Source organism: Botryllus schlosseri, chromosome 13 (assembly GCF_051294905.1).
Source record: "Botryllus schlosseri isolate E-star chromosome 13, Bs_hap1, whole genome shotgun sequence".
Taxonomy (NCBI): domain Eukaryota; kingdom Metazoa; phylum Chordata; class Ascidiacea; order Stolidobranchia; family Styelidae; genus Botryllus; species Botryllus schlosseri.
This window is the reverse complement of record NC_137248.1, coordinates 14,101,074-14,127,094: the sequence shown is the minus strand read 5'-3', so window position 1 is coordinate 14,127,094 and position 26,021 is coordinate 14,101,074. Positions and strand designations below refer to the sequence as shown.

Sequence of the window (26,021 nt, the reverse complement as noted above, 5' to 3'; positions counted from 1 at the left end):
AAACGATCTCATAATGACTTCAGCAAAACAGGAATATTGTCGGTTGCTTGCTACCTGGACTCTTATTATATGTAGCCTATCTGATACATATTATGTTGACAGCGCAATGAACTTTGCTAAAAGCTTCAAGATTTTCAAGTTCAAACTTGATGATCAAGAATGACTAAGGCTCACAAGCTCATTTTTGTGTTTTACCATCTACAATTTCGCATTAGTATTCTCGTTAAATGTTCTTGGATATGGTGATGCTATTTGTATGAATTGGGTTTACACCGTAGTGTTTTGCTTCGTGTCTGAATGCAATCCCATACATGGGTTTCTCAAATAGCAGGTTGACATTCCTTCTTCCTCAGAATTATGTAATAAGTGAGCATGTGTAATACGTTTCTTATAATTTTATATTCCAAAGTTTATGTGCTTACCATACAATTCATTTTCAGGGTCGGGCAAAAATACTCGAGAACCTCTGCTTTATAGACTATATACGCTTTGCGACTTCATTTTTTCTGTTCCATTTTATTCAACAAGATAACTGCAACAATACAACTGGTACATCGTTTAATTGTCAATGATCAGAGAGGATGAGATTTGGTTTTATTAGTATTATAACTGCAACAATACAACTGCTACATCGTTTAATTGTGAATCATCAGAGAGGATGAGATTTAGTTGGTATTATTAGTATTTTATTATTTAAATACACCAACAGCAACAGATAGTGATTAGATTAAAGGACAGGACTCGGGTATTGAAATGACATGAATATATCTAGAAAGGGTTTGTGTTGAATTTAGTCCAACCTGGTGTAGTATTGGCTGCTAAATGGAGAAAATAATAATGATAGAACCATTGCAGTTGGTGATAAGGATAGAATCATAATTTCAGCACTTCCTTCACGAGGACAAGACGCCAAGAAATAGCATCATTTTCGTCGGCTAACAGTTATTTGATATCCATATGGATTATTTATATTGATATGGATACTTTCACCATCCTCGTTGTACGTCAAGAGACGAAATTAGGTCCATGTTTAATCCAGTCCCATAGCAAAGCATATAGCAACAAAACAGATTTGGGTCGAGTGATCTTTATCGCCACCGCGTGTCCAAAATGAAGTGGAACTCCCCCATTCTAATCGAATTTGGAAAAAGCTGTGTAGCCCCAATTCTACTATTAATCTAAAAATGTGCAGCTCTAATTCTAATCCAATTAAGTAACGCTAAAAATTTTCTAGTTGTCCAAGTCTGGAGTTTGGACCTAAGACCTTTATCGCCACTGTATCCTTGCACCATAGGATACCGTATCCTTGTACCATACCCTTTGTAAAGGCTATGCTTGTACCGTATGCCGCCGTACGGCCTTAAGGTGTCGCTAACTCCTCATATAGCTCAGTGTTCACAACACTCCCGCCACGTAGAGACATGTACTCAGTGTTATTGTTACGTCACAGGTATCTATAGCATACCCAGCAGTGTTGTGATATGTCCGGTGGCGCAGTTATCAGCGAAATTTCGGAATATACGCTGATTTTCCTGCAGTTTGGCAACTGAGAATGTATTCAATGTTAGGATTTGAGAAATATGGAATGACTGTGGGCATATAGGTGCCCATGAATTGTTATCTTGGATTACGGTACCGTACGTCGAAATATTGAGTCGCAGGCATAGGACAAAACCCGGTTTGTAATGCAAACTATCATTCACCTGTTGGACTAGGCCTACTAGACATGCAGATATATGAACCCAGTACAAAACTAGATCGTTAAGGGCTAAGGGCGTAGGCCTATATAATTCGTGATGCCATTAAGGAAGCTGATCCACTGGAAAGAAGGCCTAGTTCGTCTTCATTCCGCTTTTGTTCTAGATCTATGAACTTTTACAGATTCTACTTGACTTGACAACCCTATGCAGAGCAAAATAAATTCCACCAAAATGTACGATCTTCCTTCTGCAGCCTAATTAATCAATATTCGTCTGATTATATTTTCATCTGATTAAGACACGCACAATGTTCAGGGGGATAATTGACTGTTTCAGCTCCATTCTCTATATACGGACATTTCAAATAACCTATACTGAAGATAATTTGGCACTTTTTCAGTCAGTTTGGCACTATTTTACGAATAATTTAGTACGCAGAGGGCAGAGCTATCCTGCAGTCGGCAACCCTGATTCACTGTTTAGTGCATGTGCATTAGGGATAGGATCGTTTTGGTATTAAGTTAAGCTATCAGTAGAATAGGATTAGTTTGGTCATTTCAATGTCATTGTCTTACTCTTTTGATCAATTATCACAGTTTAAGTAAATCTATTATCAATATTCAAACACAGAAACCAGGCATATACATTGTCAATTAAGAGTGTTTTTAATTCGATTGGTGTAGGGTGTATGTATGTGGGGTGATCAGGAATGACTTTTTTCTCCAATCGTACTGGGGACTTGATAAAATTGTTAGTTTACCTAATTTAAGCCTACACACCAAATTTAGTTCAATTCCAGCCAGTAGCCGCATTGCTACAAGAGAAGGAAGTTTCTCTTTATTATATAAAAATTGAACAGCTTCTTGGAGATACAGAACTTCTATATACAATTGAATAGTATATACATATTGAAATGAACCCGAATATTTTCGGCTGACACTCGTAAGGGGTAATCGTCATCATCAAGTGGAGAATTCAAAAGAACATCGTATATCAACAAACGTAGCACAAAATATGACGTCACCAGCATGAAATGTCAAAAACGAGAGCGTTCAATGTACTATTTTTAGATGATACACGAGCTCTTTTTATTGACCCAGCCTTGGTTGGTGTATTTTGATAAAAGTCGACTCCAAGGCACATGAAAGTGAACGACCCTTTCCGAGTATGCGAATTCTGTCGTCTCAATAATTTTTCGTCATTCACACTTTCATTTGTGTGCCATGGAGTCGACTTTTATCAAAATGCACCAGCAGGATGATGATCAGGATAAAATTCACCATATCGGAATACATATATAATCCCGAATATACAATTATCAATTCATTTAGTTCGAACACCAAGGATAATGCTTGCCACAATGTGCGGCTTGTACAAAAACCCTTCTTAATGCCGCCACAGAGCCCCACCTCTTAAAACGGTATCATGATACGAACCCTGCAAAAAGCGAAATCAAGATCCCTGTCTTAACCTGGCAGTGTGTGAGAGAGAGAGAGAGAGTCTTTATTTTTCATCAAACCAAAATACATAACACACGGCAGTGGTGGTGGTACAGAAAATATGCATGCACAGTATTCGGTATTAGATAGGAATGATCGATAAGACCGTGAGGGTCATCTAGTCTGATCACACCAGCATCAAACAGGTACACTTGACTCTAAACAGTCTGGCTGTAAAAAAAGTTACAGTAGTTAAAAAAATAAAATAGAAGAAAAATTAAACGATGGTAGCAAATGATCAATGAAGCAATGTCTGGGCGAGGTAGGGCAACAGTGTTAGTGTAACGATAAGAGGTGATCAAGTAGGGCTTTTTTGAATCTATTATAGGGCAATTCACGGATATGTGGTGGCAATGCATTCCAGATGATAGGTCCCGAGTAGTCGATGGACCTCTTAGTTAAGTTGCTATTGGGTGGGGGTAAGTAGATATTTCCTTTAGACGAGGATCTCGTGTAATGGGAGTGGACATTTTTAGCAGGCATGAAAAAGTCATCAAACACAGGAGGCAAACTATTGGAAAAATATTTGTGAATGACTTTTGATACTTCGAAGCGATATAGGTCGTCAACTTGCAAAATTCGGTGCTTACGGTAGTAAGGCGATAGTTTGGTACGTAAAGACACAGATGAGATCAGCCGTATCGCACGGTTTTGCAGGGTTCGAATTCTGCACAGAAATGTTTTGCATGCACTTCCCCATACTACGATTCCATATTGCAGGTGAAAGTGGAAAAGAGAAAAATATATGGTTCGTAGTATTGATCTGGAAACCAAAGATTGCAGACGGGTCATTATTCCCACACACCGAGCTAGTTTTGATATTGTGCATTCACTTTATAGTCATTAAGTCTGACTGCCAGGTATGTAATTTAATGGATCAATAATCTTTGATGTGCTGTGAGTAATTCTACACCCCTGTTAGACAAGCTTTTGCAGGAGAAACAATTGCATCAATCTCACTTAATTGGGTTTACTTGCTATTTATTGGTGTTAAGGTATAGTAATATCAGTATCAACTAATCAATTTCAATACCGATACATGTGTGTAAAACAAATCATTCAGGAGCCAGGTGATACGCAGTGTAGTTAAAAGCAAATTGAAGGTACTCGATTCGTAAAAGAGAAACACTCTACAAGACATTAGAAAACGAGAACGTCTATTTGGTCGAGAGAGTAGATCGGGGATGGTGCTTCTCAGTTTTCTACGCGCGTATCAAAATAGACGACGTCTCTAACGAGGTCGCGTCTATTTGCCTAATTACTAATAACTAGGGCAAGTTTTTGTTGCAGTTAAATCCGTGGAAAGTTGCATTTATTCTTGAAAAAAGTAGCAGAAGTTGCATTTTGACCACACTTCCCAGACTGACTAAAAAAAAAGATCAACTTCCCAGATTGACTAAAAAAAAGGTAACTTTTCCAGCTCAGCTCCCGAAATACCCGTAAAAGCCTTACTTCGGTGCTGATTTACGGTGTTTCAGTCGAATTTGGCCGTGTATTTCACCAAAATCGAAAATAGTTTCATGAAAAAATGTTACAAAAAGTTGCACTATAAAATTCCTTCAAACAGCTTGAAACAGCATTCTACATATCTTACGAGTATTTAGGAAGCTGCCTGAAGCTGTAAAAAAAGTTGCAAAAAGTTGCTCTACTAATAACTAGTTGCAAATTACTGGGGCGTTTTAGCATTTTGTACGAGGTGGCCGCCACCTCGTAAATATAGTGATGAGGTGGCCTCCAGTTGGCCTCCAGTCCTCGTAAGTTGGCGCCTACAGTTGCAGGGAAAAATTCAGGCCTACATCTAAAAAAATATCAATTAAGATCATCATTTGGTTCGGGATCGAGAAATGAAAGGAAGACAATAATCGATGAATCTTTATAATCCTGAGTTGGCCTACTTGTTATGTAATTGAGCAATGAGCATTGAATGAATTTTGTCAAAATTACTACGGTATGTATCAAGACAGCAGATTGAATGTAAGCTACTGCCTTGGAAAACTAATATCTTGCTAGAAATCACTACACTAACACTGATGTATTTTCCAGTCAATAGCTACATTGTTTAAAAGCTTTCATATTTATAACAATGGATTCAAAGGCATCTGAGGGAAATGACCGACATTCAGTGCTTCAGCAGCAGCCTGTATATACATCATACTCGATACCTCCTCCGCATTATCAGCCGCTGGGAGGCATGGTATATCATCCAACGAGAGGGGCTAACCGGACAACTGAACCACAAATCTTAGGGGATCAACCACTGGGAGATGCTAACCACGAACCTGTGCCACAAATTATGGGGTATCAGCCTTATTTGGTGATCACCCAACAAACGATTCAGCGTGAAGCTCAGCCAATGGTAAGGTAACCTTTGCAGATCATTTATATATGTACAAATATAGTTGTGTGCCCCCTAGGGTGGAGTGAAAAATGAAAATTTTTGAATTTCAAAAAAGGGTCTTGATATGTAATGCCAAATAGTAAACAAATTCTATCATAATTTTGGGTTCGTACACCCTCTAGTGGTCGTGCAATTTCACCGAACGAGCCAAAAACAGCTAATTTCGCCATATCTTGATCATCACTTACACTAGAAATTCAGTTTTGGGCTTAAAAGATGCAGAAGCAACATGTTTCTATCTCACTTCCATAGAACTTACTCTTAAAAATGAGCAGAAAAAAAGTTACAAGCAAATTTCTGATTTTATAGGTAAAATTAAGCACTGAAGCAGTGGGTAGGATGTCAAAAGCGTGTAGTGATTGATCTTATGACTGAGCAACATACCCAATCAATTAGAACCACTTTTCAAAACTTGCTCAAACAAATGAAACCCCCTCCAAGCATAAATAGGGCTCGGGCATCGAATAGAGACTGCTAATACTGTATTTAAAACAGCGTTCATTGGTAGTGCAGCGTCACGATATCGGTAAGTTTATAACAACGGCCCGCATGAGATTTCTTACCAAAATGCTGTCGTAGGGTTTGTATCATTTTTGTCACAAAGCTCCTGAATGAAAGCACAAAAATTGAAAATGCACATTCAAAACACAAACATCAATTCTATACTGGAAACAGAAAATTTTTGTAGCAGTATCATATGAGTATCAGTGTGCACAAACATTAAAATCATGTTTAGTATTGAAAGATTTCATCTGCTTTCAAGACTTCAGCTTTCGTCTGATGAGGCTATCTCTCCGTTTAAATCCTGAAACATGGGTAGATGCTTCAGTAACCACGTTTTAATGTCTTTCCACTGCTGGTTGTGGCAAGGATAACTGAGCCTTAATGGTGATGATCTTAGGTTTTCCACCTCGACATCTGACAAGGTCTTGATTGCAGGCGGTTGTTCAATATCCTTGTGGTTTAAGTTGACAATTTGGTGGAAAGAATAAGCCTTGATGTTGATAACTGGAATTTGGAAGAAACTGATGCTCAATGTCGCTGTTTTTAGATTTGGTGTCATTTATATATCTTCCTTCAAATTCATAATTGGAATTTGGTATGGTGTGGTTGTTCTGCGCATAGCTGTAATCTTGTTTCTGTAAATCTTCGGACGTTTCCCTCCTCGTCACCAAAGCATTCCCAGCAAAATATTTTCTGGATGTTCAAAATGAGCATTTCTTCGTAGCAAAGATAGTGCAAGGGAGTGAATTCGGGTATCAGTCAGCTTTGTGACACGGGAAACTATATTGTGGAAATTTTTAGCACCATCTACAATGGAATTGTGCATTTTTATTTCAAACCATAACGGAAAATAAACCTCCATGCAGAATTGAGCAAGACAGTTCAGATTTCTCGATGGACGACTCTGTCCCACATAGTACTTTGAAATTTGAGATGCGAGAGTCAACCGTATTGAATGAACGATGAGCCCAGCCTTTAAATATTGCAGATCTGGTTCCAATTGACGACTTTGAAGGAGGATGTATAAATGAAACCAAACCCTAAAGCAGCAACATTGACACCAGCATCAGATTCTTCCAAATTCCAGTTATCAACATCAAGGCCTAATCTTTCCACCAAATTGTCAACTTAAACCTCAAAAATATTGAACAGCCACCTGCATCGCAATCAAGACCTTGTCTGATCACGAGCTGGGAAACCTATGATCATCACCATTAAGGGTCAGTTATCCTTGCCACAACCAGGCAGTGGAAAGACATGTAACAGTGATGACATAAGCATCTGCTCAATGAACCTTCAAAACACCAGCTATCAGTATTGATGCCAGTTGCGCTATAGTTTCTTTGATTGAAAAAAAAAGCTATAAGAACCCGGCGCGTAGCCAGGGGGGGGGTTCGGGGTCAAACCCCCCCCCCCTTTACAAACGCGAAACCCCCTCCTTTACAAACGCGAAACCCCCTCCTTTAACGCGAAACCTTGCTCTGACGCTAATACTCGGTTGCAATTCAATAAGTCATATTATCAGTATTGCGTGCGGCGAATTAACGAAACGCGGCCAATTAATGAAAGGCGTGTTGCTAATTAGCGATATTCGTCTGTGCACTGCACAATGTAACGCGACACGATCTCCCGCTGAGATGATTGGCGAAATCAGGTCATTCATTGTCGCGCGTTCGGCAATCATTACTAGCCTGATTTACCGCGTCTCCAACAAGCCTAATTTCGCTGGCTTGAATAATCACATCTGCAATAGGCCCGCGGCGCACGATATCGTCACTGGCCTTCACAATCACATCTGCATTGGCTTGGTGTGCACGATATCTTCGCTGGCCTACACAATCGCATCTGGAATAGGCCTAGTCCTGAAGATATCGCTAGTCTAACTACCGCGTCTTGGGCCTACCATGCTTTATTGCTTTGGCTCCTATTTCTCGATGGCTTGGATAAAATGCTATTAAGTATATGCTGATTAGCGATTGTGATTAAAGAGTGACATCTCGTAACTGAATGGCATCGAATGTCCGCAATCATGTTCGACGCATATGTACAATGTACATGCGTAATTGATTTCCACTAGTCTTCAGTTATAGTCCAGTAGGCTTGAGTTATAGGCCTAAGAGGTAAAGGTTTGAACCACCTGAAATCGGCGTCATTATAGCACGTATTCCATAAAAACTCGTACATTTTTACTTGCGCAAATCGTCGCCGAGGCTACGTAGGACGTAAGACGCAAGACGCATTGATGAGCGGGCGTATTTAATTGTTGGATGCTTTGATAAGCACGCGAATTTAATTGTTCAGCGCGTTGATAAGCGCGCGTATTCAAATGTTCGACGTGTGCGTATTTCATTGTTCACGACAGATCAGGGAGTCGCTAATTAACAGCACTTCCGGACTCGTCGACAAGCTTATCATACGCCTATAATCGCTAACACGGGGATGTTGTATAATCGTTATTTACGCATCACATGTACTTAACCCTAATGAGTCAATGCTATGTTACTGAATACGGGGAAAATCGAAACCCCCCCCTTTTATTTCAAACCCCCCTCTTATTTTTCGGCTGGCTACGCGCCTGATAAGAACACTGCCACCCTCGTACAATAGGAATCAATCATACTCCACTCTCATAGTAAGCATAGCAAACAGGAAGCATAAGGCAACGGGATAAAACATGACATGGAAAGTAATTACAAGTTAACTTGAGTCCATTCAAAGACTCTTATACAGCCACAACGTATACAGCTTCTTGAAGAGTGATTCATTTGAGGTGAAACAGTGAGGAGATTTATTAGGAATAGGTAAAATGTCTTCACTATAAACTGTAAATAGAATCATTATGTATGTTATTGACTATATTTTAGTCGTTTCTCAGTTTTAAATTTGTATAAAACAAAAACGGTGGTTGCTGAACTTCCTTCAATTTCAAGACCTATCAAAACTGCGACATTCTAATGAACTCGGTACATGTTGTCTACAACACTTGTGGTTGAAAAATGCAAAAATGCATTTGCTTCAATGGTTAACTGTCATTGCTCACAAAATACAGCATCATAATGTCTAAAAAGACGGATTGAAAAGGATTGACACATGGGGGCCTATGTCCCAATATTGAGTCAAATGGGCCTATGTCCCAGTATATTAGTGTAATTAAGATGTATGTATTCAAAAGTAGAAAACAACGACAACTGACGCAACACGTGCACACTCCCCCACCGCTCTCTCGCTTCTCCCCGACCACGACCAAAGGCCGCCGCCATACACTACTTTGTGCAATGGTTCACATGATGCACATCACAATACCACATTCCCCCCTGATCTAAAGATCACAATAAGCGTACAGTTACAATGGTGACCCAACGACAGCAACATAACCAAGCAAGCAAACATAGAAACCCCCCAGCTAAGGTAAAACAAACAATCATAAATCAACACGGTAGTCGGCCAACCATCTTGGCGGGGCCCTATCTCGAATAGAACATTCAGCTTCTTGATCGGCATCTGATGTTTGATTACTCTTATCAGGAGGTTCAGGGTTGTAATACTCCCTGCCCCCCTCGTTGAAGACCATTTCTCTTTGACTGATGTCATCAGGCGGTTCAGGTTCATCCAGCAGTTCAAATTCGTCATACCTCCAGTCATCCTCCAAATTTTCCTCATCGAACACCAATTCCACAGTTCTTGAAGGAACATTACTACCACCAGCAACCTTCCGTCGCTTCCCCACCATGTGCTTGACATCAGCAACATGCTCGTTTCTTCCATACCCTTCTACCGCAGCGTCTGCAACTATTTCTGTCACGGTTCCCTCTCTCCATGGGGTGAAACGCTTCGCATTCCTCGATTTCAGAGAAATCCTCTCTTTACATACTGCCACCTGCTGCAGCCAGGTCTTCGGGACCCTTGTCAAGGAGTCAGCAATGTTTTTGGCTGATGGAACCAAACGGATTGTCACTTTGAGATTGTTCTCTTCAATAAGCTGCGAGATTATTCCCAACCGACGTTTTGTGATCATCTCGCTTAGCCCACCCACTTTTGGTCTGTGGCTGTTTTCCAGTATCGACTTTACCCAATTGTACACACTAGCCGAGTCCGTAACCACTTCAATGTTCTTCATGTTCCACTTCAGCACCATGCTTAGACCTTTCACGACGGCTTCCAACTCCGCAACATTGATATGCATAAAATCATCCTGCTTCCGCATCCACGCCGCGTCTTCTACAACGGCACCATTTACTCTCACGCAGCATCCTACCGCCAGATTGCTCGCGTCACACCACACTTCCACCCGACCACCTGGAGACATTTGCCAACTCCCACTGACTGGATCTTGTCTCCGCACCTTGGCCATTATCTCTCCGGCCAGAGTCTTCACTTGTCCTGAAACAACTGCATCCCATTCAACTTTGTCGGTTAGTCTTTCCACGTAACTGCATGCCACTCTCAACCATCCAGCCACTGGGTAGTGTCCAATCAACTTCCCAAAGACTGAAAATAACTCTCTTTTGGTCAGGGTTTCTGCCACCACAGGCAGTTCTCCATCTCTCTTCCATTTCCGCACCTCGCCATCGTTCACCGTCCACTTCACCCCTTCAAACATAGCTTGGTAGTCGCAGTCAACTTTTTCCACTGGCTGACTTTCTGAAACCACCTTCGTCACAGCACATGTCCTGATCACTGGAAGCCCAAACTTCGCGTTGAGCTCAGCATCAACTGCAACGCCACCAAGCGCTTTCACCATATCATCCCCCAGAACTATTTTCGCATCATACACCAAATCTGAAGCCACTAAAAACTCAGTCTCTACAACAACACCATCAATCGTCACCTTGGCCCGAACCTCCCCTGGGCAATTAGTGAGTGCCCCATTCAACATTTCTACAACACTATACGGTCCTTTAAGTGTAAAACCCAATTGCTTACACAGGTCTTCACGAATAACTGACTGTTCACAACCAGTGTCAACAAGACCATTTGTCACAATGCCACAAATCTCCACAGGCACAAATGGTAGCACCTTTCTTCCCCCTAATGCGATGCGGAGGGGACGTCCGGTGCCAACGTCCCTCCTAGGTCTTTTCCCGCAGCCGGCAATCCTCTACATTGCCAGGCCATATGTCCCCATTGTCCACATGCAAAGCACTGCCGCTGGACACTGTCATAAAATCCTTGGCCTCGTACAGCACCAGTATTATTTCCATTCGGGCAGTCTCTGGCGATGTGACCCACATTATGACACCTGTAACAGGGGCCGTCCACTCTACGTCGAGCCCCAGCCGCACAGAACACACTTTCACCATCTCTTGTGGATAATAATATCCGTGCCCTTTTTGCAATAGCGCTCAATTCCAAATTCTCCACCTCGGCGGCAGACTTAAGCTGTATCTTGACATCCGCATGCAGACCAGCAACGAATGCACACTTGATTATTGGCTCTGCCGCAGCCCCGCTCAACCCTATCAACGTTCCCAGCCTTTTCAAATCAGACAAGAATACATCAACTGATTCCCCCGCTTGAAGTACCCTGTTACGGAACTGTTCATATGCCACATAGCAATCCACTCCAAAAGCTGCCAACATTTCTCCTTTAACCAGTTCGTAGTCTTTTCTGGTCTCCTCGGACAATTGTTTATACACCGCAAATGCCGGCCCTTCGAGCAATAACGGTAATGTAGTCACAAGAGACTCCTTCATCTTTTTCAGTTCGGCAACCAATTCCAATTTCTCTATCCATTCAGCAAAGTCGCCTGACGTCTCCCAATCCACATAATTCTTAACGATGTCCGTAACCTTTACGTTTGCCATCTTGGCCGCGATAGCTTGTAATTAAGATGTATGTATTCAAAAGTAGAAAACAACGACAACTGACGCAACACGTGCACACTCCCCCACCGCTCTCTCGCTTCTCCCCGACCACGACCAAAGGCCGCCGCCATACACTACTTTGTGCCATGGTTCACATGATGCACATCACAATACCACAATTAGTGAGCATTAATCATGGCCTATGTCCATTCGGGGAGGAAAAACAAAAATCTTGGACATAGGCCCCTTCTATTCTCAAATGTAATCAAAAGTATTTGGCCTATGTCACATCAAGTCAAGGAACAGGCCCAATATATGAGAATTGAGAAGGTCTCCTTGCCATATGAAAGAGCTGTATCCATATACTAGAAAAATCAAAAAAGTGTGAAATTATGAAAAATGGACATAGGCCCTTTCTATTCTGGACGAACGATATGGTGCACTAAAATTATCATCATATTATCAGTTACCGGTCCATACTCAAAGGATTGGAATTGCTCAGATATATATAGCTTACTAAGCTAAACTGAAAGCTTGTTTTGTGACGTTTGTAGTCGAAAACACCCGTGAATACCACGCCACAAGCAACAACAGCAGCATGGTGCACCATTTTTCCTCGTGGGTGGCAGATGACTCAAGGCTGTTACATAGTCACTACTTGGCGCAGGCCAAAGATGTCGGAGTCACCAGCTAGAATTTCACTGTTTGATGACTATGAGTAGTACGACAATTTGTTTATTGACGATTGGTCTTGAATTTCAAGAGTTAAATGGACGATAGGCCTGAATTCGATGCCTTCTATCCATGGGTCGGGAGCAACTATCATCAAAGCATCTCAATGGTGCAGATGAAAATAAAACTTCCTCCTTGTACTCATGGGTAATCAGTGTTGCCAATTTAGCGATTTTCGCGCTGGCGATTTTCCATCCGGTTTAGCGCTAAAAATATGGAACTAGCGCCTAGCGATAAATCTAGCGATTTTTGAAAAGGTATTTAGCGATTATTTAGCGCTTTTTTTACCGAAAATAACTAATAAAGATCGGTTCTGGCCGACGACTGGCGACTCATCTGCCACCAGAGTGCTGACTCCGATGATACATAATGAAATTAATGATAGATTACTAACCCACGGATAGATACGCAACTCCTGGCGGTTACGCATGGGCAAACAGTGTCTCTTCTTGCTAAGTAATCAAAAAGTAGCATAATTGACAGTGCTACATCTGGCGACCTTAGCGCTGAAATTTAATATAATTGGCCTTGATCGAAAGCTAGTCCCGCAGTGATTTCGAAGGTACAAAATCTCGTCAGGACAATGGAACCATGCGCCCCAAAACAGCCCTCGAAGTCTGAAAACCAGCATTGCCCCAACAATAGCACCGCCGCAACACAATAAATATGACAATGACCAATTTCGTTCAGCGATTGATCTGATCAATGCCGATTTTCAGACTCTGGGCTGTTTTGAGGTCGTGCCATTGTCTTTACAAGAAGTTAATTCGTATTGTCGAAATCAGTGTTACACTAGCTTTCGTTCAAGACCAGATTCATTACATTTCATACTCCGGGTTGGTCTTCTACTTTTAGTGGCTGGCAAACCCGATTCAAGTCGTGTTGTGTCGGGTCAGTTTGCATGTCGCGTACAAGTGTGTCAAGTATAGCATGTCGTGTTCAAGTAGGCCTACTCCAACTCAATTTGGAGAAGTCAAGCGCATTTCTACGGTACATCGCATCACGTATTCACGGACGCATGGAGCAAGTAACGCTTAACGCTCGATGATAATCCTCGGATCATTCTTGATCGGTGGATAATCCGAGAATTATCAACGAAAAACTCACATAAGTCCGCTTCTACTGGTCGGAATTGACTCAAATTTGTTTTGCATCGTCTTTGAAGACAGCTCAACAATTTCATGGGGCTGGCAGAAAAATTAGAAATTTTTTTATTTTTATTTTTCGTAATAAATTAAAAATTTTAATTGGATCTGCGGAGTCCGATACTTGTTAGAATTGAACCAAATTTGGTGTGCAGCGTTTTTTAGGGTAACCTGATAATTTAATACGTGAATGGCTGGAATCCGGAAAAGTTATTTTTGAGCAGCCCTACTGGTCAGTGGTCACGTATAGCGATCATTGCGCAATGCGATCTGCTATACCGAAATACACGGCACGTTTTGTTCCGCTTAGAGATGACTATTACGTATTAAGAACTAGAAATATGATAAGTGACTTTGGCCCCAGACGAGTAAAATACAGCTGAGAAGAGTGTACCGTAAACCGGGGTAACTTTGGACAATTTTCAACAATTCCGCTTTGTATCTTGGAAATGCTAGGTTGTAGGGGAGGCAAGTTTTGTGTTTTTCATGGGTCATGGAGCAAAGATTAGAATTACCTAATCCAAAATCTTCATGGTCATAAATAAGTGCCTTATTTTCGTAAATTATCCGTGTCCAAAGTTACCCCTGCATGTGGGGTAACTTTGGACAATGTAGTTTTTTGTATGCCTTTACAGTCTATTGTTTATGAAACCTCGCAAATGAGGCGTATTTGGTAACAGTTGATGAGAGCAGTGGCTAAAACTGAAACAAAATAGTTTATGTTTGGCCTATTGCATGATTTTTACCAAATCCACCCCCCCCCAAAAAAAAAAAATTATGTAGTTTATGAAGGGCAATGCCCCCTAATCCATCCCTTATCTCGATTTTCCCTCATGCCTTCACCAATTGGGACTTATAAATAACATATGGTGATGAGGGGTATCCCACTGGCCGTGTCAGCAATCGACAGCAAACATTAAGCATGTTACCGTGATTCATTGCCGATTTCAAATATGTTACTGTTCTTTAAAAGATACACTTCCCTTTCTTATGTCCTCTGATGGATGTATTGTCATAATTTACGGTATCCCACATTCAGCAGGCACATCTTTAGGAGTATGTGATAAGTTTTTGAAGTAGATTACACCCGATTACAATCTCTCAGCTCATTGCCTATCCATTTTTCATATTATGGCAAACTCTTAATTTGTTGACGTTCTCATTCCATTTTAAAAAGCCATCAGGCCGGTCATAAGGAATATAGTTGACGATACACTTTGACACAGATGAAGCAGCCACTTTCCAGAGCTCTAAATATCACATTTTCCACTGTCCAAAGTTACCCCGTTCTGATAAAATTTGACGGGGCAACTTTGGACATCACATTTTCTTGTATTGATCTAAGGGTGAGCCCACTGAGATTTTTGCCATGGATTAAGACTACTTAGAGGTATCTGCTGCCAAGTTTTGAATCTATGAATCACATGCTATCTATGTTTGGTTGTAAGAAGTTTAATGGCCATCAATTTTGATGAAATTGACCCCTGCCATTAATTTATCAATGTTGGGTCAAGTTTAACTGGTAGTGAAATCAATCCATCTTTTATTAAGACTACTTGTGGTACTCTTGCCTCGTGAAAAAGAATTGGACATCCAGCGGCAACCCTTTTCCATCAATAACCATTTAAAGCTTTTACTGCTTAGTGTCCAAAGTTACCCTCAAGTCCAAAGTTACCCCGGTTTACGGTATTGATATTATGGTTCAATTTAACACCTTTAGCAATTAACGCAGATTAAGCGCTATTTTTTAGCGCTTTTTTCTCAATATTTAGCGACATCTAGCGATTTTTGTCAACAGTTTTAGCGATTTTCTTCCATCCGGAGTTGGTAACACTGTGGGTAATCCGCCAATCCAGCTTCTTGACTGGTAGGTCGTGGGGTCAATCTCCGGCCAGGTCAGACAAAAGACTTGATTAGTAACACTGGTATACGCTATACATTACGTCCTCGCTTAGCGCTGAGCATTACTGGCATAGCACGGAGTCGTGGTGTAAGTCTTGTCCAGCGGCATATGCACATGCACATCATGCACTCAGGGTATGCAAAATGCACAAATTGTGTATAATGTATATTATAATATGGCGTGGCCTATGCTGCAAAAACATCAAAGACAAAAATGTGCAACATCTTATCCTATATAGCAGGAGCGGGCAAACTGCGGCTCTTTCAGCCTTTGACTGCGGCTCTTTAATGTGGTTCGCGATTTTGCTAGAGAGGTTCAACCTGACTATAAATTGATGCATTTTATTGCGTATTAACAATATGTTTATTGTTTTCGTATTGTTTCTTTCCTTATGGTTTACGCGAGACTTGTAAACTTTAAGGCTAGGTGGCACTACAGGGTTAAAACTTTGCAATCGAACGAACTCTCGAATCGAATTCACGTAAACATTTCCTGCCTGGTTATCACTCAATGATAAATCATTGTGTTCAACAACTAACTTGACAATTAATTACGCCAGCACAGGTCACAATCGTGTCCGGGCTGGCAATGGTTAATACGGCTCTTCCATTTGTATTGTAAAGGCTAACAATAGGCTAACTGCAGAATTTGGCCAAAAAATGTGATTGAGATTTTCGATCTAAAATCTTCTATAAATTCTCGTCATCACTCGAAGGATTAATGGTTCCGCAATGCTTAGACTTTGTATCAGCCTGATTTCAAACACTTTGCAGCCCAGGTGGAGACGCACCGTATCACCACACAATAATGAACTTCATCGGTAACCTATATTTTATTGTGAAGCCCTAAATTCGTACTTTTGAATTTTTGTGTTGTGGCTCTTTCAAAGCTAAGATTTATGATATGCTGCTCGCGCATGAAGCAGGTCTGCACACCACTACTATAGTAATCTTAGGACAACTTATAGATATATATACAAATACAACAATATGTCAGGTACAGCTTTTCATTCCCGAATCAATTTTCTTTATTCGACTGGCAATTCAGTAATCTATCTATGTCATTGAATTTCAGGTGGTCAAACCCGAAATATCCACATACATGTGCTTATCCGTCTTCACAACACTTTTCTGTTGCTTTCTCATTGGGATAGCAGCAATCTTTGAATCTTGTCAGGTGAGATATATATTTCTGTATGATTTTGTTACTGAAACCCAACTACCAATTGGCAATTTGCTGACCAATTTCCCACATCTTTTATCGATGTTTATGGCACATTCTATGAGTAGCCCATGTATTTATGATGCTCAGAATGTCTGAATGACGAATAGAGGTAGGGAAAATCGAGTGCCTGAGTGATTTGTGTCTGAATTGAGTTGATCAATTTTAACGTCATAACAGCCAAATGACATGTAAAGTTCAAATATGCCCCTTTATGCCATACGCTACTACATCACATCAGCGATACCTTGGTATTTTTTGATCATACCTATTTCATTGCACTTTGTGACAATCCTGTTTGTGCATTCTGAATTCAAAGATATCTGTCATTTCAATTCCACTACCTGTAGCCTAGGTAGCTTTGCACCACCTGTTTCGTTGCTGCAATATCACCACCATGGTCTTGGTCATAGGCGCTGACTTTTATGTTTGTACGAGGTGGTGGACCCCTGTTACATCATAATCATTCCATATTCTGTAGGTCACATAACATAGCACAAGAACGCACTTTACTACTTGCTGTTCATCGTTAACCACCATGTGACGTTTTATTACTTGTCCTGCACTCATTAATATAAAGCCATACATCCGAGTCATTGACAGGAATCTCAAAACGGTCTACGATCATTCAAGTGGAACTGCGTTTTCAGTCCGTCCAACGGCGATCAATTTATTGGAATATAGAAGGTTCCCGCGTTCGAATGCAATGAAAAAAATCGGAATTTATGTCACTGAGAATTTTCTGTTGCATCAATGTAATTCACCCAACATGTGTCGTGTGAGTTACGAAATATACTCCGCACTGGCAAGATCGCTGGTAATAGGTGACAACTGTGGAATATGATGCTTTAAGCAGACAAGAACCATGATAACAAACACGAAAGCGCGCAACGAATCAATAATTGTCTCTTACGGCCAACACAACGATTTTCTGACTTCGCGTTGAGTAACTTTCATCGCGGCAACTGTTTGCAGATTAAAACAGCGATTTTAGCGTCATTACTGCATTTCCCGATTTTCGTTCGCAAAGCAGTTTTTGAGTATAATGGTGTGCATTGTGCATATGCCGCAAAGAGATCAAGACCCGAAATATCTAACGTCCTATTTCCATTCAATGCAACGATCTTATTCATAGAAACCATTAGAGTCCAGCAATCAAGTTTATTGGAATATATATAGAATGTTTCCCATTCAAACGAATCGAACATATTCTCGTGATGCATCAATATTTGACAACGAAATTCAATACCGTGCACAATTTGCCGTGCTCATATCAAAGGGAACACCGACAAATGACATTATGCGACAATTCGGGAGTATGAATGTATCAAGCAGACCGCAAGAAATAGATGATCGCTTACGAGAAAGCGTGCATCTGATCAGTATCTCGCCCGTCGCGTACAGGACGAATGGGTTCTGATTGTGGCATCGTATTGAGTAGATTGGCTCGCGACTATTGTTTTCTCATCATATTATTCAAGCTGTATTGCTACATTTCATAATTGATGTTGGCAAAACCTTGTTAGACTACCGAATATGCGCAGGAATGAATTACGATTCGCAGGCATGCACAAACATACTGTCCAATTTTGCGTTCCAATTAAAAAAACTATCACGAAACTAGCTCATGAACTTAGTTGAACACGCGTATGGGCAAATACAATTTAATTTAGCCTTCAGAAAAGGAGATCGTCTGTTTGGTAGAGAGGGAAGATAGGGATGGTGCTTCTCATTGCACGCGCGTATCAGGATCGACGACGTAACTAACGGGGTCTCGTCGATTCGCCTGATTACTAATTACTAGTTACAAATTACTGGGGCAGACTTGGACAACTAGATAATTCTAGTTGTCTAATTTCACTTAATTAGAGCGAAATGTGAGTAATCTAATTCTAATCGAATTCGTGAAATGTTTCGATGCTCTAATTCTAATCTAATTTGTGAAATGTTTCTTTGCTCTAATTTTAATCTAATTTGTGAAATGGTCTTATGTTCTAATTGTAATTCTAATTTATTGTTTTCCTGATAATACCTGGTTGTCCACGGCATTTTGCAGTGAGTAAACAAGACTATCACTCTGGCGTAGGGAAATTCAGTGCCAAGCCACAATCGCATTACTTACTCTTACACCAAACTTACAATCTTAGTAGTCATAGTAGTGTGACGAATAGTAGCCATGCGCTAGTATAGGGGCGGGCAACATACAGCCGGCGGGCCGGATCCGGCCTGCGAAGGAATTTCGTCCGGCCCGCCGAGAGTTTTTACTCTGAAAGTGAAATTTCATTGTGAATGTATTGACAAATTTTATGTGTCACAGAATGAATATAAGTTTGCGAACCTCAGAAAGATGGAAATTAAACTACTTGCTCGGTTCGGGTCTACTTACATTTTCTACCATGGACCAGCGTTGGGATGACTCGAGTCACCTTTTTCGTATGACTTGACTTAACTTGACTAGAGTCACCTTGGAAAAATGACTTGACTTGACTCGACGCTTCAGAAATGCAGATTGACTCGTGACTCGAAGCAGAAGTTACGAGTCAATTTAAAGTCGTCAAGTAATTGATGTTGACTAAATCGCTGTATCTCATGTAAGTTCGCCGAGCCTCCATTGTTATATCACAAATAAATTGATCGCAAACGCAGTGATCGGAGCTTATACAACAGCTTACGTTGTCGTAAACTTGCTCACCTCAACCAACCAACCCTCTTGTATAAAATTAGATCAAACGAATATCGCTCATACGTTTATAATTGTATATAGTGGATAAGTAGGCGGGTAGGGTATTGAACTATGTCATTTTAAAACTTTCTGAGGTTTCGTATGTTATCCTGTATTTTGGCTGATATGACTGAGGCTACAACGCTATATTGCGTAGTTGAGCAGTTCTGTGAATGTGTGAGCGATACACCGTCTTTTGCGAGTAAAATCAACTCTTCATTCAATTACTCCTCACCAGTTAATCCGCGTAAGCGGTGTCTTACACGAAGCCTAGAAGTGTGTCGTGCTATAAGTCGGCAGTTGAGGAATAAATATGAAGAATATTGGCCTGGTGTAAATGAATGTAGTTGTCGACAAACACCATGAATGTCTGAAAACAAACAGACAGTTTATTCGTTCGTCGATTCCAAATAAATGGGTACTTCATCTGTATTTAGAACAGTTAGCAAAATGTAATGACTTTAATCATGGCTAGTAATTTGAAATTTCAACTTGACTTCACTAGTGACCTGACTCGTGACTTGACTTGACTTGACCAGAGTCACCTTCAAAAACCGAGTGACTTGACTTGACCCGAGTCACCTTTGAAAATCAAGTGACGGGACTTGACTTGACTCGAGTCAAAATGTGCAATGACGCGAGAAAACTTGTGACTCGAAGGTAGTGACGTGATCCCAACACTGCCACGAAAATTAACGAGGAAGGCCGCGTTCCAATATAACTGGTGTTCGCGTGCAGTCTTTTCCAAGGGTTTCCGCATATGACATGCAACCAGAGTTCAAAAAATATTTGACAATATTGAACGACAACAGATCGCTGATTGACTTCAATAGCTGTTGTAAATAAATTCAATAAATACTGTTTGTTGACTCAATGTTTCAAACTTGAAGTTTACTTTAAATACAATGGATTCCTTGTATAGGTGGATAAATACGCGATTGACGTATAACGTATAATGTGTATATTCTGTAATCCGGCCCGCCAAGTGCTTCATTTTCCCATATCCGGCCCGCCGATCGGAGAAGTTGCTCGCCCCTGCGCTAGTACAACACCGAAGCCCTTTCAGCTAGTGCGAAATAGTGTTGTTGGGCCCAGGCGAATAGCTTATTTTGAAATAACAACAATAATAATTTGAAGCTGAAATCAATTTTAAAATGCTTTACTTTGCGTTCTTCTAAATTCACAAATCAGATCGCCAGCCGCATGTTGCCCGCATCTTGGTGACCCCTGGTGAGTGCAAAACGAGCCAAGCTAGGTGTACAGACGTTAACCATTCTCGTGGTTATGTTAACGCACTGTGATTTGATTTTTGCAGTAGCCTATTTATTTCTCATTCACAATTTCATTCTATTACGATTTTTTTTTGCAAATTCAGTAATTCTAACCTAATCTAATTTGGAAGAGCTGAAAATTTTCTAGATGTTCAAGTCTGTACTGGGGCGTTTGAGCATTTCGTACGAGGGGGCAACGACTAGGGCTGGGCAAAATCGTGTACCTGAGTGATTCGATTCTGAATCATGTATTTTGCTTCGAGTCGAATATTCGAGTATCACTCATTATGATGTCATAACGGAACGTAATATGTCCTAGTACAAATTATGTACTTTTATGCCCCCACAAAGAATATAATACCTGTTCTGTCATGCATCACATTAAAGCTACTTTCGTATAATTATTTTCGACCATACCGATTTCATTGCACTTCGTGACAATGTTGTAGGATAATCATGACTTCAAAATTATGTTATTTCCAGTAACGTTCGTTGCTTTGTACTATGTTTCGTATACTGCGGTAGGCCAATCAAGGTTTCAAGGCTTCCGCAGTGGGAAATAGGTATCGAAATCATAATTCTCGTTCATGAATTAACTTGCAGCGGCGAGGAGCGTGTATTTACCGTACTCGAAAATATCGTATCTTACTACTCGACTCGAATCATTAAGATTATTGCTCGATTCAGACTTGAGTACTCAAATCATTATGCCCAGCCGTACCCACGACCTCGTAACATCCTCGTAAGTTGCCGCCTATGACCATGGTTTCCAGGCTTCCGCACACTGGAAAATAGTATCGAAATCAGAATTCTCGTTGATAAATTAACTTTTATTCGCAAGGTGGGTATATTTTCAGTATATTCATTAGAATTAATACTCGATTCAGATTCAAGTACTGAAAATATATGCACCTATACGCGAATCATCATAACCCAGTCCTTCAGACAAACGGTCACGATTTTATGTCAGTTCCTATGCTAGCAGGTGGTCCTATCGTGGTTTTCCCCAAACTAGTTTTGAAGTAGCCTACTCGAGTGGTTTCATAAACTTCATTTCCGAATGCTCATGTTACCTACAATCAGGGCATAATATGGTATGGTATGGAAATGAGAACAGTTAGATGGAAGTCTCAAAATCTCAAGAATGATGTGGATTGGTTTTAAATAAGAAAGCGATTTATTTGGTATGGAGTTCTAAGTTAGTTCTACTGCAAACCTTTATTGACCTAATATCTCGACTAGGAATTGGCCAGTCAAGATTTGAACAGAAACTTGTCGGTGAGCTATTTTGTGACATATGCGATCGTTGTGACTGATGGAAAATAGGATTTTTGTCGTGGTTCTGGCAAACCTGCCAAAGTATGGAAATATCTGTCAGTACTTCCATCCCATACCTTGATATTTCTATACCAAAATTGCACATTTTCATTTTCCATACTGAAATTTTGTGCCACACCATATTATACTATGCCTACAAGGAACAAGATATAGAGAACAATTTTTTCTATACTTGGAATTTTCATCATTTCTTTATGTTTGACATGTGGTGTGGTGTGAGGTGATTGAAAAATCAATCGAAAATTTGAATTTTGGGTATGTTGACCCACACGGTGATTCGGCTTGATATGGTGCGTTCTCGCAAACGCTGTCATCAGCAACTTCATATGCAATTTTATATCTTACAGGTCTCTTCCTTGATGTATTCCAATCCTCAAAAAGCAAAGGTGAAATCAGACACCGCCAAAAATCTGAACATCATTGGAGTAGTCGCAGGCATCATCATCTGGGTCACAAACATTGCGCTCAGGTTGTGAGATTGTGGTGTGTCTGTTTCATTAGTATATCAACAACCCACGATTACTCTCCATCATAATTCAAGTGGTTTGAGTAAAACAATTACGAGCAACCTGAATTCATGAACATGAGCACTTTATTACCTGAACTTGGATAAGCCGTCATCGCAACCTGCCTTGTTCCTCTGCTGCTGCAATTGTCGGTGGTTACCTATTTCGCCCAATACCCGCTTATGCACATCGTGTATTGTTTGCCACTGCTTGAGGCCTGCATTGAATCCTCTATCGCACTGCAACTCTATGCCATTAAATAGTCAAAGGATTTGACAATGCAGCCGTCAGCCTTGTGACCATTTAAGAAATTTCCAATAACACATACTAATTGCATGAAGTTTCGTAACGGATCATGAATGTTACGGATATACAATTCAGGCCATGTAACCTGAGCATTAGCAAGCTCCCAAAGCACTGGATCACAGTGATAGATTTCGGGCTAGTAGCATTGCGGCTATAATCAGGGGCACGGTCGGAGAAGCACCGTATCATCACCAATTATAAATGTCAGTCCTGATATAACTTTTAACATTACTATCACGTTCTGCGTCAAGCTAATATTTATGTTGTAGTTAACTTATCGTCAATTGTACTTGTTTATGTTTGCTATGTTCTAAAATTGTTCGTGTTGATGTTTGTTTGATTCTACAATAAAGCTTCCTCTGTCTGGGGCGAAGGTATTTTGCTGTACAACCAGATTAGTTGAGTCTCAAAAATGCGACTGGAGACACTCAAATTCAACGCGCTACTGGATTTTGCAAGGTTTTCTCTTAGGCGGGCAACATACGGCCCGACCTGCGACGGGACTTTGAGCGACCCGCAGGGAGTTTCTACCCTGAAAGTATTGACTAATTGTATGCGTCACAGGATGTATCCAGGTTTGCCAACCTGAGAAAGATGGTCATGAAACTACTTGTTCTGTTCGGGACTACAAACATTTTCGACTATGAGCAAGACAAGCTGCGTTGCAATATATAACTGATGTTCACGTGCATTCTCTGCTGAGCGTTTCTACATCCGACATGCCGCCAGAGTTCAAAGAACTTATGGACAACTTTGATCGGCCACATATGTCTGATTGACCTCAGCAGCTATTGAAGTACATTAGGCTGTTTTCTGTGGAATTCATGGTGTTTGTCGACTGCTGTGGTCATAGTTTCACACCAGGCCAATTTTCTTCATTTCTATTCTATATCTGCAGACTCGTGGCAAGGCCCACTTCTAGGCTTCATAAGACACCGCTTACGCGGATGAGATGACGACTAGGAGTCTAGATAAACTCGAACACTTAATAAATTCATTATATACTGTTTTGGTCTCGATGCTTCAAATCTAAAGTTTGCATTAAATTAGGGTTACCATATTTCTGCGACCCAAATTCCGGATACTCTTTAGCGCCCACTAGCATATTTCAAAATGAGTTATGACGTCACACTAGCAAAGCTTTCCTCATAGACCAGAGGTGGTCACGATCCGGTTCAGGAGTATGTGGCTGTGTGTTGTGTAACCGGGACCGAAAGCACATGTTTTCAGCCCCTTCCCGCCCAAATAAGCAATGATTTTGAGTCCCCACTATAGGGTAAACGATGCAACTTCTAGGGGAGGGGGGGTTGCCCTCAATGTTCCCTCTAAGCTGCGCACGTGCGCAAATGCGCAGTGCTTTTACGGTCTCTGCGCACAGAAAATCCAAGTTGCGCACAGAAAATCCGAAGTGATGACCTTTTTTTTAGTCGTTACGCACTGTTTTCCAAGGGTCTGCGCAGTGAGTTGGTGAGTGTGCGCAGACCCGTCAAAAATTAGAGGGAACATTGGTTGCCATATGAATCTTGTTTCTATATACATCTGGTCGTTAAATTTTTTGAATGAATTCTGTCAATAATATTGGTTGTTCCATATATTACTATATAGATACTACTCTCCACCCTCATGTTCAGAGTTAGCGGTAGAGATGGTGGAGGATGATGAGTTCGAAAATACAGCGAGCGTGTAATTGTACATCGTTAAGTCATGTTCATGCCTTACCGATAAGATAGTTTATCAGCCTTATGCCGGTACGCGCTACGGAGCTTTATAAACACCCCGGATCCAGTAGTTTCCAACCTTTTATGGTCGCGACTACATCTCCAATCTGAAAATGTTCCGTGGCCCAGATCAAAATTTGACGAGCTAATTACTTAAAGAAGTCAGCACCTTTGCCCAGACTTACCAAGAGGCTATATTTTGTAAGCTGATTACGTTCAACATATTCGCAAACCCCAGAATAAAGGCAAACGACCCCCACGTTTGGAACCACTATCTTTGAATAAAGCATTTAAACGGCCTTATCGATCTCTAGGAATATACCGTTCTCGTATAATTGCAATTACAATGAGGCTTATTCCAGTAAGTGAGGTTTTTTTTTAATTTAAAGTTCATTGTAGTTTTTGCGAGAGTGGTAGTCCCCATATTAAAATCAATAAATGTGGTAGTGAATCGCGCGCAGCGCGAAGAAAAATATAGCGCATCAGCATAAATATTCCCAAAAATAATGTTTTTATGTTGATTTACAAAAAAATTTATGAGGTTACGCCAAGTCTTCAAAATTCCGGACATTTGGCATATTTTAGAAATTCCTCCCGGACGCTATAGTTTGAACCAGACTTGGACAACTAGATAATTCTAGTTGTCTAATTTCACTAAATTAGAGCGAAATGCCAGTAATCTAATTCTAATCTAATTTGTGAAATGCTTCCATGCTCTAATTCTAATTCTAATCTAATTTGTGAAATGTCCGTATTCTCTATTTCTAGTTCTAATCTAATTATCGTTTTCCTGAAAATGCCTCTTTGTCCGAGGCATATTGCACTATTGCAGTGATTTAAAAAGAATATCCCGCTTGCGCAGGGAAATCCTGTGCCAAGCCGCCAACGCCTTACTTACACCGTGCAGTCATAGTAGATATTATGACGAATATAGCCTGCTAGAGTAGCTTGTAGTCTGCGAACAACATTCTAGTTTCTAAAACTTTACGTTAGTACATCGCCATTCTGACTAACATGGGCGATGCCCACGGTTACCATAAAAGAAGTAATATTTTATTAAAGTATAGTAAAAATCGCGCCAAGCTTGGTGTACAGAAGTTAACTATTCTCATGCACTGTTGTTGTTGTTTATTAAACAAAAATATGTGGCGCGTATCGCCTCAAGGCCTTTTGCACCACGCACTGTGATTTGATGTGAACTGCATTTTGCTGTATTCATTTCCCATATACAATTTCATTCAATTTCCAAGTTT

The 26,021-nt window shown here is 40.7% G+C and overlaps 1 protein-coding gene across 1 annotated transcript; it reads left to right on the top strand.

The window, feature by feature from the left end:
* The first annotated feature begins 5,217 nt into the window (after positions 1-5,217).
* Positions 5,218-23,115, top strand: LOC145453629 (uncharacterized). Its single transcript, XM_080331602.1, has 3 exons — positions 5,218-5,555; positions 16,761-16,862; positions 22,586-23,115. The coding sequence occupies exons 1-3, from the start codon at positions 5,283-5,285 to the stop codon at positions 22,712-22,714; spliced, it is 504 nt and encodes a 167-aa protein (XP_080187728.1). The 5' UTR covers positions 5,218-5,282; the 3' UTR covers positions 22,715-23,115.
* Positions 23,116-26,021: the final 2,906 nt, after the last annotated feature.

Coding starts and splice junctions, on each gene's coding strand:
- LOC145453629 (XM_080331602.1), top strand. CDS start 5,283: ATGGATTCAAAGGCATCTGAGGGAAATGACCGACATTCAGTGCTTCAG. Junction 5,556..16,760: donor AGCGTGAAGCTCAGCCAATG/GTAAGGTAACCT, acceptor ATTGAATTTCAG/GTGGTCAAACCCGAAATATC. Junction 16,863..22,585: donor CAATCTTTGAATCTTGTCAG/GTGAGATATATA, acceptor TATATCTTACAG/GTCTCTTCCTTGATGTATTC.